At 52.8% G+C, this 18530-nt stretch overlaps 1 protein-coding gene across 1 annotated transcript in view; it reads right to left on the reverse strand.

Moving 5' to 3' along the window:
- Positions 1 to 18530, reverse strand: part of NTRK3 (neurotrophic receptor tyrosine kinase 3) — a 272999-nt gene that overhangs the window by 190102 nt on the left and 64367 nt on the right. Inside the window, exon 4 of the mRNA XM_054168851.1 lies at positions 9645 to 9713. Coding sequence (XP_054024826.1) covers positions 9645 to 9713 — 69 coding nt within the window. The remainder of the gene's footprint in view (positions 1 to 9644; positions 9714 to 18530) is intronic.

Consider the following 18530-nt stretch of genomic DNA (forward strand, 5'->3'; position numbering starts at 1 on the left):
CACAGGGGTCGCACACCCAGGGTTCACACAGCCGCCTCCACGCACGCACACAAGGTTTTACATCCCCCGGGGCAGCGCAGGGACGCGCACAGCACCTTGCACCGCAAGACCTGCACGTCCGCAGCTCGCTCCTGCAGCAGCGCAGGTACCCAACACATCCATCCCCCAGGAAAGGGGCAGGCAGCTCCTCACTGCCCTCAAGTATCGATTCACATTTGCAAGTCCCACTCTTGGACGTCCAAGAGCCTGCACCTCCAGCCCCTAGGAGTGCTGAGTGAAGCTGGCAGCTCTTCTCCTGAGCGCCTTGTAGGAACACAGCCTGCTGGTGACCCAGGACATGAGCTAATGAACAGGCTATAAATGCACTTTAATCAAATCAAACTGCACTGCACTGAGACCCTGCTGACCTGGGCCAGGAGAAATGGGGGGGAAAGAAAGCACTGCCTTTAATGTACTTCATTTAAAACACACTTACATGTAGTTTATATACCAGGAATGTTTATTATAATTGATCCCCCCCCCCCCCCCCTACCTATTAACAATTTCATTTACATTTTTAAAGCTCTCTACAGCTCTCTGTGGAGATACAATTAAGATCAGGGCCCAGCAGGAAGGAGTGGCCCAGTGCTCAGCCAGGGCAAACAGAATTACTAGGGTGGGTTTCAACAGCAACTTGAGAATCAAGAGGAGAGAGCCAGGCTGAAAACCAAACCATTTCCCCATCCAGCTGTGCAGCAAGAGAGAGCAGGGAGCAGAGGAGCTGCAGAAGGTGATGCTCAGCCACCCAAAAGCAGGAGGGCATCTCCAAAGATCAAACCACTGCCAGAGCCCTCCTGTCACACAGGCAGAAGCTGCCTTCCTGGTCTGCCCCACATGTTCCTGAAAAATTCATGCTTGCTTTTACAAGATGAATTCCACCAACTAAAAGGATTGGGAAACAGCCTTCCCAAACGTGCAGCTGCTCTTCCATCAATACAGGAGGAGGTGGAAGAGGAAAAGGGATCTTCTGGCAGCCCCCAAGGGGGTTAAATCCCCACCCTAATGGAGCCACTTTGACTCTTCTCATAAAACAAGAGGCCATCTCACGTCCTGCTTCCTCCTCTATTTTTAGAGCAAGCACCGAATTGGACCTCACTCTGGGGCTTTCCATTAGTTCCTTCCTTCCCTGTCAAAAGCATGTAAACTTTTGCAAGACAGGTACAAGGCTCAGACAAGCAGCTCAAAAGGCCAAAGCAGTGAATTTAACAGAGCAAAGCAGATTAGCACAGTAATTTGGTGGGACCTGAATGACAAGACATTTCCTGCCTGCTACAGTAGGTACTGTACAGGCTTTGCATCCTCTTCAGCGTGGCCACGAAACCACATTCTCCTCCTCTGGATTCTCCCAAGGTCACTGCCAGCAGCAGAGCATGGGAGATGGTACATGGGTAGGAGCCATGAACCCAGCTAAGGGCAGAGCAGGCAGCTGGAGCTCTGTGCTGGGATCCCTCAGGTTGCTGGGGGAGCTCAGAGGCAGCGGGGGAGCAACCCTGCTCCACTGCAAACATCCTGATGAAACAGGACTGGCAGAGAGAGCTGCTGTCCTAGCAGTTAAGGGCAGCTTTGGAAGTAATAGAGAGCAGCATTCCTGACCCATGGCTAATTCATGGAGGCCAGCAGCAGTGGGCTTCAGAGCAGAACTTCCCCACAGCCTACCCCAACCTCAGGGTTGGGACTTGCTCTAACCAAGACCCCCACAGGGGCTTTTGCACAAATTAACTTCCATCACCACCAGCTGGATGTGCCAAGTGCCACCAGCAGCTGGCATGGCCCAGTGGGTACAAGCAGCACCCATTTTCCCTAACACTCCTTGCAGGAGCACTCTTCACCTGCAGGAGATGCCCTCCCTCCTCCTTGGGTGCCTGCCCTGCCATGCAAGGTGGCTCTCTGGAGAGGTGCACAAAGCTTTCCATGCTCACACTGTCCTGCACCTGGCCAAAACCTGGACCTCCCTTTTCCCCCCCCACTCTGACCACCTCCCTTGCAGTGATCAGTAGGATCTGCAGCTCCTTCCAACTCTTTCTCCCATAACTTTTGTACCACATCTCCACTGACTATGACTCTGCTTGCTAAAGCAAATGTATTTTCCATCTCTGTAAGAAGAGGAAACACCTCAGGGGCAACATGGCACCCTTTGGCAAAACCACCATCAGACCAGAAGACAACAGCACAGGCTGCAGAGTGTCTCCCAGCACAGCAGGAAGGGCAAAAGCTGGTGCTGAAATGCACAGCAGGACAGCCAAGAGGTCTTTGCTGCTGTCATGTGTTTAGTAGTGCAACAGTGTCACAGGGAGAATGGAGGCAAAGGGCTCCTTCTCATGAGACATACCCAGCACAGCTTACTCCTGGGAGAGGCCAAGTAAACCCTTAGCCTGGAAATGCTGCCAAAGCAGTGCTTGGTTACAGGCACTCAGGAGCTGTGCACACTCCCACACCTTCTGAAGGCCCTGGTTAAAGTGAAGATGCCTGTGAGAAACAGCAAGGATCACAGCCTCAAGAGAGCCAGGCTCCCTGCACAAGCAAAGCTGCTCCTGCACCAAGGAGCTGGCCAAAAAAGGGACCAAATCTGCATAGGAGCCAGAGACATCCATCAGCCCCAGGTGCAGTGCAGTTATTGAGGCTGGAACAGACCTCTGAGGTCATCAAGTCCAGCCTACGACCCAACACCACCACAATGACCAGACCATGGCACCAGGTGCCACATCCAATCTTTCCTTAAACACCTCCAGGGATGTCGACTCTGCCACCTCCCTGGGCAGTCCTTTCCAGTGCCTGATTTCCCTTTCCATCAGGAACTGCTTCCTAACATCCAACCCAACCCTCCCCTGGTGCAGCTTCACACTGTGGCCTCTTGTCCTGTCACGAGTTGCCTGGGAGAAGAGCCTGTCCTGCACCTGACTACAGCTTCCCTTCAGGTGCTCCAGGCACAGCCCCTTCAGTGCAGAGCTTGTGTTTGGGACAGAGGACACCTGAGGCAATCCTGCCCCACACTCAGTCAGGGGAAGGATGGCAGAGCTGAAACCCTACAGCCGTGAGGTCACCCAGTCAGCGCTTCAGAGACAGTGATGCTGCAGGTGCCTGGCTGAACCCAGCTTTATTCCCTGGAGAAAGCTGTATCCACTGCCTCCCAAAACTGCCTGGAGACCCTACACAAGGGTGGACCAGTGCTGGAGAGAGAGGTCATCAACATCCCAGCGTGTGCTGGGACAGGCAGGACCTCATGCGTACACAGAGCAGGGTTTTATTCAGGCCAGGCAGTGAAATGAGACACTCCATGTCCCCAGCCATCAGCTGAAACAAAGCTGTCTGCAGCTCAAGTGTCTCAGAGGGCAGTGGAGAGCCTTGCCACACTTCTCCTGTCTCTTTTCATTGCCATAAAGCTGCTGCCAAGGTTTCATGCACTGGCAATTAAAACACTCTCCTACCTCGGGACCCAGACAGCTTCCCTGTGCCTGAGAAGCACAAAAAAAGAGCATCCAGCAGAGCAAGAACAAAAAAAACCTACTTCTGTTTTCCATTTCTATTTATTTCCCCAGAACCAGGGCTTCCCACAGCAGCCCAGCCAGGCACGAGTTCTTTCCAAACCCCTGCCACAATGGGGTGGGAGAGAAAGGGAAGGATGAAGCTGACAGAGGGGTTAGCTAATGCAGAGAGCAGGCAGATACCCACTGCCTGGCTACAGCTCTATCAGCAGGGCTGGGGGTGGCCATAAGTTTGGAATTCCAGGGGCACAGACCACGTGAAGCTGGACTTGGCAGCGTTAAGAGGGAGGCTGCTGTCCCACAGCCCCTCCAAAGCCTCTGGCTGCAGCCTTGCAGAAAGCTACTTGGGACAGTTTTAGGCTGCAGGGCAAGCTGGCAGGGACTGCTGGTAGTAGAAATGCTGCTGGGCTGAGCAGCAAGAGGGTGGCTACAAGGTTTTAGACAACCAGGGATGTAATTGGAAGCAGAGTCTTAGGTCTTTCTGGGAAGGAATTTCTTCATATATCAGCCCTGAGCTCTCTGAGGACATGACAAAGGAAGCCAAGGACATGACAGAGGAAACCAGCTGTGACTTCTGGATAAGAAAGGCTCTAAGTCCAATGTTTATGAGCTGTTGCACGTGTTAGATGCTTCCCTGTGCACACTCAGCTTCAGACTTAGGAGAGCTCTGCACACATCAGCCCGAGCCCTGCTGGTCAAGGTCAGCCTGTGCTGTGAGAATTAGGGCTGGAGTTACTGGAAACCATTCCAAGCCTTGCTTCTGACCAGGAGGAGAAAGATAATATTCTTTGGAAGTGTGCCTCATTTTTGCCATCCTTTCTTCAGTGAGTCAAGGCTGGGGGGGGTGGTTAAAAAACCTCAGCCCTGTTGAACAAGAAAAGCAACTCAGCTTTAAAGCAGCACCATCTTCCCAAGCTTGTGGTGCCTTGCATGCAGCCAGGCAGCTGTTTCAGGCCCCAGGCTCCCATTCACTTGCCTTCTCCCATGGTTTCCTGCTCTCCACTCTTCCATGTTTGCAGTGAGTGGCTTTGTCAGGTCTCACGTTCCCTGGCAATCTCCCTGTCACACCAGTTGTAGTTCCCCTCCTCCCAGCACTTCCCTGGAGATGATCCTCCCCTTGCTTCCCTTCCTGCATGCTCTGTGGCTCCAAGCTACCTGGTTGCAAGCTGCAGATTTGCCTGTGGTGATTATCCACCCTCTGGATCACAGAATATCAGGGGTTGGAAGGGACCCAAAAAGCTCATTGAGTCCAACCCCCCTGCCAGAGCAGGACCATACAATCTAGCTCAGGTCACACAGGAACACATCCAGATGGGGCTTGAACATCTCCAGAGAAGGAGACTCCACAACCTCCCTGGAGAGCCTGTTCCAGTGCTCTGCGACCCTTACAGTAAAGAAGTTCCCCTTTGTGTTGAGGTGGAACCTCCTGTGCTGCAGCTTACACCCATTCTTCCTTGTCCTACCCCAGGGTGCAGCTGAGCAGAGTCTGTGCTCTCCCTCCTGACCCCCAGCCCTCAGGTATTCATAAAGGTTTACTAAATCCCCTCTCAGTCTTCTCTTCTCCAGACTAGAAAGCCCCAGGTCCCTCAGCCTCTCCTCACAGGGCAGTGCCCCAGTCTCCTAATCATCAGTAGCCTTCTGCTGGACCCTCTCCAGCAGATCCCTGTCCCTGCTGAACTGGGGAGCCCAAAACTGAATGCAGTACTCAAGATGAGGTCTCACCAGGAGTGATCCACAGCTGCCTGGCAGCACTGAGGCACTGCTACCCAAAAGAAGGTGCAGTGGCGAACCACACTGCAGACCTGCATCCATTTGTCCCACCAACCCTCTCTGTAGGCTTGTCTCCCTCGAGAAGAGCAGACTCTTGCCAGCAGCTTTGTTCCCCTGGGATCTTCTGGCCTCTCCAGGACCATGTGCAATTGCTGCTGCTCAGCCTGCCTTCCTCAGGCTCATTGCTTCTGCGCTCTGCTGCTCCCCACCTTCTTCCTTTCCAGAGAGCTTTTGGCTCAGTTTCAAGTCCTTGTCTGATGTCAGTCTGCGACTCCCTTTCTAACTTTCACCAGTGCTTCACACTCTCTGTATGTGGGCCATGAATTCTCTCTCTCCTTTCCAGATTCTGGAAGTCTTCTTGGAGCTCAGTGTGCCAAAAAACTGTCTTCTCCTCACCCATCCTCTGCATTTCTAAAAAAACTACAATATTTCCCACTTTTGCACATTCATCACTAATTTCTCACTGCCTTGAAGATTTGGCTTTACCTCCTCAACAGGTCCCATCCTTCCAGCGCTCAGGACCGTGACCGCCCCGCAGCAGATAAAATGGTTTTAACAGGATTCCCAACATCTTTAAGGGAATGATTATTCAGAGGCCATGGCTCAAGGCTACACCCTCAGGCTGCCTTCTCTCCAGATCCAAAGTTGGGCAGGACAGTTTCGTTCCCCCAGGGAAGGACACTGCTGACACATTTCCCTGCCTCACTGACACCAACGTGCCAGTGGGTATCGGCTCAAGCATCCCTCTCCCATCACTCTTTGGGGAGCAGCATCACCACAGGATGTTAGGGGTTGGAAGGGACCTTCAGAGATCATCAAATCCAACCCCTCCTGCCAGAGCAGGGCCATAGAATCCAGCACAGGTCACACAGGAACACATCCAGATGGGGCTTGAAAGTCGTCAGACAAGGAGGCTCCCCAGCCCCTCTGGGCAGCGTGTTCCAGTGTGCTGTGACCCTCACAGTGAAGTTCCTTCTCCTTTTGAGGTGGAGCCTCCTGTGCTGGAGTTCATATCCATTGCCCCTTGTCCTATCACAGGGTGTCCCATCCCTCTTGACATTCAGCCCTCAGATAGTTATAGACATTTATTAAATCCCCTCTCAGTCTTCTCCAGACTAAACAGCCCCAGGTCTCTCAGCCTCTCCTCACAGGGCAGTGCTCCAGTCCCTTAGTCATCCTGGTAGCTCTCTGTTGGACTCTCTCCAGCAGATCCCTCTTGAACTGTGGAGCCTAGAACCAAGTGCAATATTCCAGGTGAGGTCTCACCAGGGCAGAGTAGAGGGGGAGGAGAACCTCCCTGGATCATGATGTTACTCTGGTACTGACCATCCTACTTGTGCTCACATGGATGGAGTATCCTCAGTACCAAGGTGCCCAGAGCAGACTGTTTGTCAGGAAGCCCCAGTGACAAAGCAGTTCTTCAGAGAAGATAAACCTGACTAGGCTCTGACTCCAGCCCAGCCAACAGCAAGCCAGACTCTGCAGGCACATGCGTTTGGAGGCGTAACCTGATCCAGAGCTGCTGCCAGGGGGTAGTTTGCCAAGACCCCTTCTGCAGTATGATGACAGAAGAGGTCCAGCCAAGGCTCCAGCCCCACGCAGTGCCAAGCCTCCCCCCAGCACACCACGGACGCCACTCATCACACCAGTGCTGCTTTCCCACCCTGCCACCTCTTCCCACCAAGCAGCCCTGCAGTCTCCAACCTCTAGCTGTGTTTCTTCTCTCATCAATCAGGGTTTGTTGTCTCCAAGAAAACTGCTCTGAGCACAGCTAAGGCCAGAGCCAAGTCACTCAGCTCCTTCCTGTTTGCCAGGCTGCAGGGTGCTGGGGCTCTGCTGACACGAACCAGAGGCACTCCGAGCCACACCAGCTTCCCTGTCAGGGGTGCATTCTTCATCAGGGTGGGGACAAGTACACCTTGCTGCCAAAGCAGCCTCTCAACTTCCTTCATGCTTGGTGTTGGTATTTTTCAGCCTGACTTGGAGTGGCAAGAGGTGGAGGTGCCTGAAGAAACCAAATATCATAGAACAGAATAGAACAGAACCAGACCAGGTTGGAAGAGACCCTTGAGATCATCAAGTCCAACCTGTCACCCAACACCATCTAATCAACTAACCCATGGCACCAAGGGCCTCATCCAGCCTCTTCCTAAACACCTTCAGGGATGACGACTCCACTACCTCCCTGGGCAGTACATTCCAATGGCCAATCTCTCTTGCTGGGAAGAACTTCTTCCTAACATCCAGCCTGAACCTCCCCTGGCACAGCTTGAGACTGTGTCCTCTTGTTCTGGTGCTGCTTGCCTGGGAGAAGAGACCAACCCCCACCTGGCTACAACCTCCCTTCAGGTAGTTGTAGAGAGCAAGGAGGTCTCCCCTGAGCCTCCTCTTCTCCAGGCTAAGCAACCCCAGCTCCCTCAGCCTCTCAAAGAAGCCCTGCTGGAAGCATTCCCATTCACCTGCAGGCTCACCCTTTCCCCAGGCCCTGCCAGCACCTCCAGCTCAGGACCGCAGCCCCCTTTGCTCCTCCGCTCTTGGGGGTCTCTCTTGGGTCCCAACCATCAATCAGAGTTTTGCCAGAGGGTGCAATGACAATAAGTAAAGGTCTAAGGATACAAATGACTCATGCTATTAAAGCTGAAACCTGAGCCAGGCTGGGGAGGTAGGGATGAGAAATACATATATATTTTTAAAGCCATAATCAGCCAGCAGACAAATTCCAAATTCAGCATTTTCACTCTGCAAGCCAGAGTGCCCCCATCAGAAGGGCATTCTTCTGGTCTTCTAATATCACTATTAGCTGGGGTTTTTTTCCCCCCCCATTTAACAACCTGACAGGAACAAAACAGGCTGCAGCAGCACCACTGATAACACACTTACTCCCACGTGAAAGACTGCCTTTATTCTTTCATAAGTCACTTCCAGCGTGCAGCTCTCTATTGATCATCGGTGAGGATGAACGGAGCTTCCCAAGATCCTCCAGCACACATCCTACATACATGCATTTATTTAGTTGCTATTTCTTTCTTTATTTATTTATTTTTAGCCCCACCAAGCAACCACTTCTAAAACTCAACCAAACAGGTCAGCAGGGCCAATGCTCCACTGATTCCGCGGCCGCCTGCTCTCCAAGCGCGGCGTTGAACGCTCCGTCAATAATGCAGCAGGCCTGAAGGCCACCGCTGCCCCAGGGGAGACACCATCTCATCTCCCACACAGGAGCTGGGAGGTGCCTCAGTGGCTAAAGAGCAAGGGAGTCATTCACCTCAAAAGCAGGGGTGTCTCATAAAGGACATCTGCCAGCTAAAGAAAAATTCATGGAATGGAGGGGAAGAGAATGGAGGGGAAGAGAATGGAGGGGAAGAGAATGGAGGGGAAGAGAATGGAGGGGAAGAGAATGGAGGGGAAGAGAATGGAGGGGAAGAGAATGGAGGGGAAGAGAATGGAGGGGAAGAGAATGGAGGGGAAGAGAATGGAGGGGAAGAGAATGGAGGGGAAGAGAATGGAGGGGAAGAGAATGGAGGGGAAGAGAATGGAGGGGAAGAGAATGGAGGGGAAGAGAATGGAGGGGAAGAGAATGGAGGGGAAGAGAATGGAGGGGAAGAGAATGGAGGGGAAGAGAATGGAGGGGAAGAGAATGGAGGGGAAGAGAATGGAGGGGAACCAGACCAGGTTGGAAGAGACCTCAGAGATCATCACGTCCAACCTATCTTCCAACGCCACCTAATCAACTAAACCATGGCACCAAGAACCCCATCCAGTCTCCTCCTAAACACCTCCAGGGATGGTGACTCCACCACCTCCCTGGGCAGCACATTCCAATGGCCAATCTCTCTTGCTGGGAAGAACTTCTTCCTAACATCCAGCCTAAACCTCCCCTGGCACTGCTTGAGACTGTGTCCTCTTGTTCTGGTGCTGGTTGCCTGGGAGAAGAGACCAACCCCCACCTGGCTACAACCTCCCTTCAGGGAGTTGTAGAGAGCAGAAACACTCAGCGCTGCCTCAAGGAGCAAGTAATGGAGGAGATTCACTGGAAATCTGGCCTAGGAAGTACTTCTAAGGTGTTCCCAGAGTTAGTCAACCATTTACCACCCCAAGCATGACTTGTTCATCATCCTGACGTTAATTAGCCAGCTGCTGTGAAGTTAAACTGAAGCAGTTCTGCTCCGCTGCTCCCATAGCCGGGAAACCCTCCCCAGGATGGGGCTGCCCAATGGAGTTTTAGGCAATTCTTCACAAGCTTCAAAAAAACCCCAAAGATAAAAATACAGCTTTGTTTGGAAATCAGTCTTCCTCCTCTCAAGCCTCCCCACCTCTCTCCTCCCAGGAGACACCTCCAGGGTGGGGACTTACAGTTCAAAGAGCCGCAGGGTCTGGAAGAGCTGCCATGACAGAGTGGTGAGCCGGTTCCCAGAGAGGTCTCTGCAAATTGACAAGGGAAAAAGGAAAAGGGGAGGGGAGGGGAGGGGAAGGGGGGGGGGGGGGAGAAAGGAAGGAAAAAGAATTCATGGTAAATAGTTCCTCCTGCACAGGGCCCTACCGCCTCTGCAGAGCTCATCGTCCTCCTCGACGGGGAGGCTGTCAAGCAGTTTATGACCCAAGCTTAGATTTCATGATGAGAGATTTTAATGAGGACAAACCCAAGTGGAAGTTTCTTTTTTCAACATGGTTTTTATCTTCCTTTTTTTTAATCCCCTTTTTCCTCCCCCACCCCTCCCTCAAGGAAGCAAATGGTTTATTATCCTGCTGCAATACACAGGAAGGAAAAATAAAACTCGAAGACAGCAAGATATGGATGGTTGGTGCTGAGGAATCAGAGAGTCACAGGATTGTCAGGGTTGGAAGGGACCTCAAGGATCACTCACTTTCAACCCCCCTGCCATGGGCAGGGACACCTCACACTACAGCAGGTTGCTCACAGCCACATCCAGCCTGGCCTATAAAGCCTCCAGGGATGAGGCTGCCACCACCTCCCTGGGCAACCTGTGCCAGGCTCTCACCACCCTCATGGGGAACAACTTCTTCCTTACATGCAGTCTGAATCTACCCATTTCTAGTTTTGTTCCATTCCACCCAGTCCTATCCCTCCCTGACACCCTCAAAAGTCCCTCCCCAGCTTTCTTGTAGCCCCCTTCAGATCCTGGAAGGCCACAGCTAGGTCTCCTTGGAGCCTTCTCTTCTCCAGACTGAACAGCTCCAACTCCCTCAGCCTGCCCAGTCTATATCAGTGCTTGGGATTGCCCCAACCCAGACACAGAACCTTGTATTTGGTCTTGTTGAACCTCATGAGGCTGTCATGGGCCCACCTCTCCAGCCTGTCAAGGTCCCCCTGGGTGGCATTCTTTCCCTCCAGCATGCCTGCTGCACCACACAGCTTGGTGTCACCAGCAAACTCGCTGAGGGTGCACTCAATGATACTGTCCATGTCACCCACAAAGATGTTGAGCAAGGCTGGTCCCAGGACTGATCATAGAATGGTCTGGGTTGGAAAGGACCTCTAAAGGTCATCCAGACCAACCCCCTCTTCAGTCAGCAAGGGCATCCTTATCTAGATCAGGTTGCCCAGAGCCTTGTTGAGCTTCACCTTGAATATCTCCAGGGATGAAGCCTCAACCACCTCCCTGGGCAGCCTGTTCCAGTGTTCACCCTCACAGCAAAGAATCCAGAGCTCCACCAACCATAAGCAAAAAGAACAATTCTAATCCAATAACTTAATTGTTCTTGCTCAACTACAAACCTCGTGCTAAAAATAGTAACAGGGCTGTTCAGATGCCAGCAGGATGAGTACCAGAGAGTGCTGTCACACGAGCTGCAGTAGCTGTGTGCTCGCAGTGTCCCTCCACAGCTGCGTGCTGTTTGCACCCAGGGGTATCGCCGCTACGGCGGCCGACAGCTCCCCATCCCTCTCTCCATCTGCTCAGACTGGCAAAAGCATAAATCTCCTCTACCTGAGAGAGCTTTGCAACCCAGCAGACATCTCCTCCTCAGATGAGAGGATGAAAGAGTGTAAAAGCAACCAAAGTATTAAAAACAAGAAGGGTGGGGTGGCGTAAGAAACGCTTAGGGCAGAGCCCAGGGTTTCTGAAGGCATGAGAAGGTAAGGGGACACTTTGTGCAGGGGGAAGCCTTCCTGGGGACACCTGGCCAGCCTGAGGGCTACCAGCTGACAGACCAGCCCATGGGGTGAGCAGAGGGATGGGTGGTCACAAGCTCTAGCAGAAATCCAAATCCTCCTTTATCTCTGCTGGCCTCCAGAAAACACAGAAGGTGCTGCCCTGCATCTTCTGCTGAACCCAGCCCCATCCACATCAGCTCCCTCCCCACTGCAAGCCACCTGGGTGGGCTTCAGGCAAGCAGGGCAGCCTGGTGCAAGGCTGCAGATGCCCTCCTGCCTCAGCCCTGCTTACTGGCAAGAACAATGAAGGGCTGGAGGCATGAACTACCTGGAGGTTCATTAAATACCCAGCTGGCCAGAAAGGAGGTGTGGGACAGGGTGGCACAGAAGTGACCATGGGCAGCACTGCCATGCTGGGCTCAGCCTACAGGCCCTGTTTGATCTGCAGAAAGACACTAAACCCAAGAAAGCATATCCTGGAGTGGCTCCTGCTTGTGAAGATCTGAAGCACAAGGACCTGGGATGAGAAATTCATTTGTTGCCTTACAGCAGGTTCCAGCAAGGGAAAAGCTTAGAATCATAGAATGTGTTGGGTTGGAAGGGATCTCCAAAGGTCATCCAGTCCAAACTCCCTGCAGGCAGCAGGGACATCCTCCACTAAAACAGGCTGCTCAGAGCCCTGTTGAACCTGACCTTGAATATCTCCAGGCATGAAGCCTCAGCTACCTCCCTGGGGAACCTGTTCCAGTGTTCCACCACCCTCATGGTAAAGAACTTCCTTCTAATATCCAATCTAAACCTATTCTCCTCTAACATCAAACCATTGCCCCTCATCCTATCACTGCAGGCCTTTGCACAGACCTTCTCCATCCTTCTTGTAGCCTCCTTCAGGTATTGAAAGGCCTCTATTAGGTCTCTCTGAAGCTTTCTCTTCTCCAGGCTGAGCAACCCCAGCTCCCACAGCCTGCCCCACCTATTCCCACGTAATGCTATGAAGCCCAAAACTCTGCAGCTGGGAGTGGAGAATCCTGCAGCTGATGCAGCAAACCCTTGTCCCAAAGGCTCTCCAAGAACCTGGCAGAGGAATAATAGAATAGAATTAACCAGGTTGGAAAAGACCTCAGAGATCATTGAGTCATCCAACCTATCATCCAATACCATCTAATCAACTCAACCATGGCACCAAGGGCCTCATCCAGTCTCTTCTTAAACACCTCCAGGGATGGTGACTCCACCACCTTCCTGGGCAGCACATCCCAATGGCCAATCACTCTTTCTGTGAAGAATTTCTTCCTAACATCCAGCCTAAACCTCCCCTGGCACTGCTTGAGACTGTGTCCTCTTGTTCTGGTGCTGCTTGCCTGGGAGAAGAGACCAACCCCCACCTGGCTACAACCTCCCTTCAGGGAGTTGTAAAGAGCAAGGTGGTCTCCCCTGAGCCTCCTCTTCTCCAGGCTAAGCAACCCCAGCTCCCTCAGCCTCTCCTCACAGGGCTGTGCTCCAGACCCCTCCCCAGCTTTGTTGCCCTTCTCTGGACACCTTCCAGCAACTCAACATCTTTCCTAAACTGAGGAGCCCAGAACTGGACACAGGACTCAAGGTGAGGCCTAACCAGTGCTGAGCACAGGGGTAAACTCCAAGAACCTGGCAGAGGAATAACCCCAACCCCCACAACAGCCCAGCTCTCGCCTCATCCCGTTGTGGCTCCGCTTCGCCTCAGACCGTCCCCGCCGCGGGAGCCACGGCTACCTCGTTTCACACCAGCGTCGCAGCCCACCGCTCCTAAGGGCCGGGGGCAAGCTGCTCCCAGCCTCCCAGGAAGTTCAGCTGGGTGGCAAAAAATAGCAGGTGGAGCCAAGAGAGGGGAAAATAAAAATATGGTGAAAACTCCCTCTCCTCATCCACCCCGGAGGCACCGAGCACCTGGAGACTTCGCAAAGACAGATGAAAAGTAGGAGGAGAAGGAGCAGCTCGCTGCTACTGAAAAGCAAGACAGCAAACTCCCTCCCCCCCACCCCCCACCCCAGCCCACTGAGGAGAAGGAAGCGTAAAAGAGGGACGCATGAGAGACAGCAAGATGTGGGAGAGAGGCAGAGATGCAGAGGAGGGAGTGAAGCTCGCTGGAATGTCCTTTCTCAAAGGTCATGTTTTGCTACATTAGGCAGAAATGTCAAGAGAAAATTGGATTCTGAAAGGGAAGGGGGGAAAAAAAACAACAGGCTTGCCACGCAAATCAGGGGATCAAAAATAGCAGGATCGTGTTATTACGATTTAGGACACACAGGCATGGAGCAAGGAAACATCCTCACTAATGCAAGGAGCTCTGCCAGGCAGATGTTCTCCACTCCTCGGCTCCTGCAGTCCCTGGAAACCAACTCCTACTGCCTCCGCCCTCCCCCAGGCAACGGCCCGCAGCAAGCGGCAGGCGGCTAGGAGACAGATCGTCGCCCGCAGGCCTCCTGCAGGACACGCTGGGCTCAAAGGGCAAAGCCTGTGTCTGACTCAGCCTGACCATCACCTCCACAAGGCTGGTCGGGGAGACAGGCAGCAATGGCTCCCTTTCAGATTGGCCAGGGCGCAGGGGAGGAATGCCTTTGGTGTTGGAAACAGACACCTTGGACCCTTCACACTGTCAGAACACAGAATTAACCAGGTTGGAAAAGACCTCAGAGATCATCCAGTCCAACCTATCACCCAACACCATCTGATCAACTAAACCATGGCACCAAGAGCCCCATCCAGTCTCTTCTTAAACACCTCCAGTGAGGGTGACTCCACCACCTCCCTGGGCAGCACATCCCAGTGGCCAATCTCTTTCTGGGAAGAACTTCTTCCTAACATCCAGCCTAAACCTCCCCTGGCACAGCTTGAGACTGTGTCCTCTTGTTCTGGTGCTGCTTGCCTGGGAGAAGAGACCAACCCCCACCTGGCTACAACCTCCCTTCAGGCAGCTGTAGAGAGCAAGAAGGTCTTCCCTGAGCCTCCTCTTCTCCAGGCTAAACAACCCCAGCTCCCTCAGCCTCTCCTCACAGGGCTGTGCTCCAAACCCCTCCCCAGCTTTGTTGCCCTTCTCTGGACACCTTCCAGCAACTCAACATCTTTCTTAAACTGAGGGACCCAGACCTGGACAGTAAGGTCCTTGCAACTGAGCCTTGCAAAGCTCCCTGAGCTCAGTACAGGGGCAGGAAGGGGATGCACACATAAGCACCCATTCAAAATGCATCCTTTCAGTCAGGGAAACTCCAAAGGTCAAAGATGTCAGGATTGGGTTTCCATGTGCAAAGAATACCCCTGCTGACTTCTGCTGCAAGTGAGGGAGAGCTCCTAGAGAGAAAGCTCCCTGCACAGCACTGATCCTCCCCAGAACAGCTCCATCCTGTGCAGGATGGGACAGGTTTCCCAGGGAAGATAGTCCTTGGTTGTGTAATGAGAGAAGGTGCACAGTACATGAGCACCAGAGCTGGAGCTCTGAGCTCCAGCACTTTGCAGCTCCTCTTTGTGCTCCTGAAGTTATCCCCATGATCAGCCCTTGGCTGTGTGCTCTTAGTTTTCCCAGTGGAGTACAAAAGGGGACAAACCTGGGAAAAATCAAGGCCCTCCCAGGCAAGACCAATCTTCTCCCAGCTCTAGCTGCCCATTCTGTCTTCCCACCTTGGAAATATCCAAGGTTCAAAGGCTGTTGTCATCTCCAAATGGTTTGAAGCTGAGGAAGAGTAGCTTCAGACTGGATCTGAGGAAGAAATTCTTCAGCAGGAGGGTGGTGAGACTCTGGAATAGGATGCCCAGGGAGGTTGTGGATGCCTTCTCCCTGGGGTGTTGAAGGCCAGGCTGGATGAGGCTTTGAGCAGCTGAGTCTAGTTGAGAGGTTTCCCTGCCCATGGTGGGGAGGTTGGAGTAGATGATCTCTGAGGGCCCTTCCAACCTGATTCTATGAAATCCCTGTTGTTTACAGTGACCAGAACCCCCAGTCTCCTCTGCCCCTGGCTGGACAGTGCCAGTCCTTTCTCCCTGACCCATCTGCTTTCCCTCCAACCCAGCTGCATCTCTCTACCCATTGCTCTCCAGCCACTCCAGAGTACTTTCAACATCCTTATCCATGCTCAAATTTCCTATGATCTTCCCCACTTTTACATCCTCCCATCTCACCCCAGGGTCCCAACAAGAACTGCTGCTCCTAGTCTCTCCTATCTGCTCCCAAAAACCCTTTGCAAACTTCTCCCCTTCAAATAGGATCAAAGGCCATCCTGTCTATGTAAGAAGACAACCCAGAGCAAAATCTGCCCTTTGACAAAGTCTCTTCCCCTCCACAAAAGGAGGGTCCAGGGGACTCAGTAACAGGAGCACCACCATATTTTTTCTAGCTTAGATAAAACCTTTCCCCTTCACCCCTCTTCCATTGCCTGAGGGTTTTTATTTGTAACTAGAAAGAAAGAATGAATTAAAATAAGAATAATAATAATATTTCAGCCAGGCACAGACATCCAGCACAGACAACTTCAGCCTGAGCAATTAACATTTGGCAGAGTGATGGGAAAGTGGAAGCAGCCCTGTATCAGAGCGTGCCAGACAACCCTTGGAGCAGCCTATGCATCAGCTCCACCTGCAATAAAACACAGCAGCACATCACATAGCAAGGAAACAGGGGAGAGAAGGAAGCAAAAGGCCTTCCCTGCATGTTTCTCAACAGCAGACAGAAGCCTGCCTCTCTCAGGGCAGACCCACCAGCAGCACTCCTGGAACATATGTGAGCTGCTGCTTTGCCACAGGACATTTTCTCCATCACTCACAAGATGTTGTTTTCCGTGGCAGCAGTCTTTAGGCATAGCTGCCAGGGACCTTTTTGCCTCTGGAGCAGGTTTCAAAGGAGTTGGGTAGGGGGAAGGAGTTGGATGAAGCTCACCTGGCCCAGCTCCAGGGCACCAGACGTCCAAACCCACTCCTGACTCGAGCTGGATGCCACTCCCCTCTCCTGCTGCCATACCAGCAGGGCTCCCAAGCCTCCTGCTTTGCAGGTGGCTCATCACACCATGTCTGCACCAGCCTTCCTCACCAGCAACCCCACACACACCTCAAAGGCAGGTTGTCACTGCTGAGTGACAGCAAAGTCCCAGTTCTTGCTCCCTCCCTACATTCACCCCTCCTCCTCCTCCCTTTCAGGAGGGGAGATGCTGTGTCCTGCACGCTCTTCCCACAGAGCAGAGCGGAGACCTCGCTGCTGAGCAGCAAGGGAGGGGAGATGCCCATTGCCATTTTGTCCCAGCAGATGAATGACAGCTGGGGCCACAAGGGTGCATCTGGTGAACAAGTTCCTGCATTTAGAAAGAGATGGGTGGGTGTGGGATGAAAACAGGAGGCTGGATCCACACAGCCCACAGCGAGCAGACTCCAGTGCAAAAGGAGCTGGCACATCTCCCCTCAATTACCCAGCAGCCAAAAGTGCTGCCACGATTAAAGCCATTTCTACGCAGCTCAATTAAGCCAGTTACCTCAACTAATGACACCAACTAAGCAGGAGCCCCTGTAATTAAACTGAAAGCTGTATTATGCAGCTCAGCCCAATGCAATGGCAGAAAGGCTGCTGCTGGGGTGGCACCCTCGGCACCTGTCCCTCCTCCACACATCTCTCCACCCGCCACTCGCCCTTGTTTCCAACCTGACACATTTACTTCTGCATGGGAGAAGTTTTTCACACATTTTAATAACATGGTGCCACTCTGAAAATCCTGAGCAGGGAGGGATTAGCTGTGCAGAGCAGCTGGGGCTGAGGGAGCACAGCAATCAGAGGCAAGATGCACATTCTCAGCTGTGCTCTCTCCAGTGCTAGGTATGCTGATGGCACCCTTACTATCCCCTGTGCTCTGGGCACAGTGGGTGCTTCCCATCACCTCACAGCTCACTGCAGCCTTGGTTAGGTGCTAGTGGCCACAGGAAAGGAAAACATTAGCATGGTTGTGTGCTGTGGTGGGTGTAAGGGTAGCTCCATCCAGGCTTCACCTCTGCAGCGAGTAAGCTGCTAAGGCTTTGGGTCTGAACCAGATGAAAGTTGGAAAGTCATTCTGGGGTTTGTCCCTGTCAGATAACTCCAGTGACCTCTAAAAGCAAATTTACAGTCCCCATCCCCAGCCCTGCCCCCTGCTTCCTCCTCCCTTTCCTGTTTAGTAAGCAGCTTTGCTCATTAAGGGAAAAAATGTCCTGTCCTCCCTTAATGAAGGTGCTAAAATTACCCCAGCAAGTCCCAGAAGCTCTGACAGCACAGGCTCCCCACAAGACAGGCTCTGCAAATATTAGACTTGACTGAAACCTCCCATAGCTCAGCACAAAAGGCCCAGCAGGACACACCTGAGATGGAGCCTGCAAGAGCACCAAGCAACGCCAAGCACGTGCAAGCCTTGCGTGCTTGCAAAGCAGAGTTAGCAGAGCAGGACACGGTGGTAAACTGGCCACGGAGAGTTCAGAGCTGCCAGCAGCCCTCCCATTTACACAGAGTCACAGAATCAAGACCTCCAAGATCATCAAGTCCAACTGATCACCCAACACAATCTAATCAACTAAACCATGGCACCAAGCACCCCATCCAGCCTCTTCCGAAACACCTCCAGTGATGGTGACTCCACCACCTCCCTGGGCAGCACATTCCAATGGCCAATCTCTCTTTCTGGGAAGAACTTCTTCCTAACATCCAGCCTGAACCTCCCCTGGCACAGCTTGAGACTGTGTCCTCCTGTTCTGGTGCTGGTTGCCTGGGAGAAGAGACCAATCCCTACCTGGCTACAACCTCCCTTCAGGTAGTTGTAGACAGCAATAAGGTCTCCCTTGAGCCTCCTCCAGCCTAAACACCCCCAGCTCCCTTAGCCTCTCCTCACAGGGCTGAGCTGGAGACCTCTCCCCAGCTTTGTTAGAATCATAGAATCAACCAGGTTGGAAAAGACCTCAAGGATCATCAAGTCCAACCTGTCACCCAAGACCTCGTGGCTACTAAACCATGGCACCAAGTGCCACGTTCAATCCCCTCTTGCCCTTCTCTGGACACATTCAAGTATCTCAATGTCCTTCCCAAATTGAGGAGCCCAGAACTGGACACAGGACTCAAGGTGTGGCCTAACCAGTGCTGAGTACAGGGCAGA

Source organism: Dryobates pubescens, chromosome 17 (assembly GCF_014839835.1).
Source record: "Dryobates pubescens isolate bDryPub1 chromosome 17, bDryPub1.pri, whole genome shotgun sequence".
Taxonomy (NCBI): Eukaryota; Metazoa; Chordata; class Aves; order Piciformes; family Picidae; genus Dryobates; species Dryobates pubescens.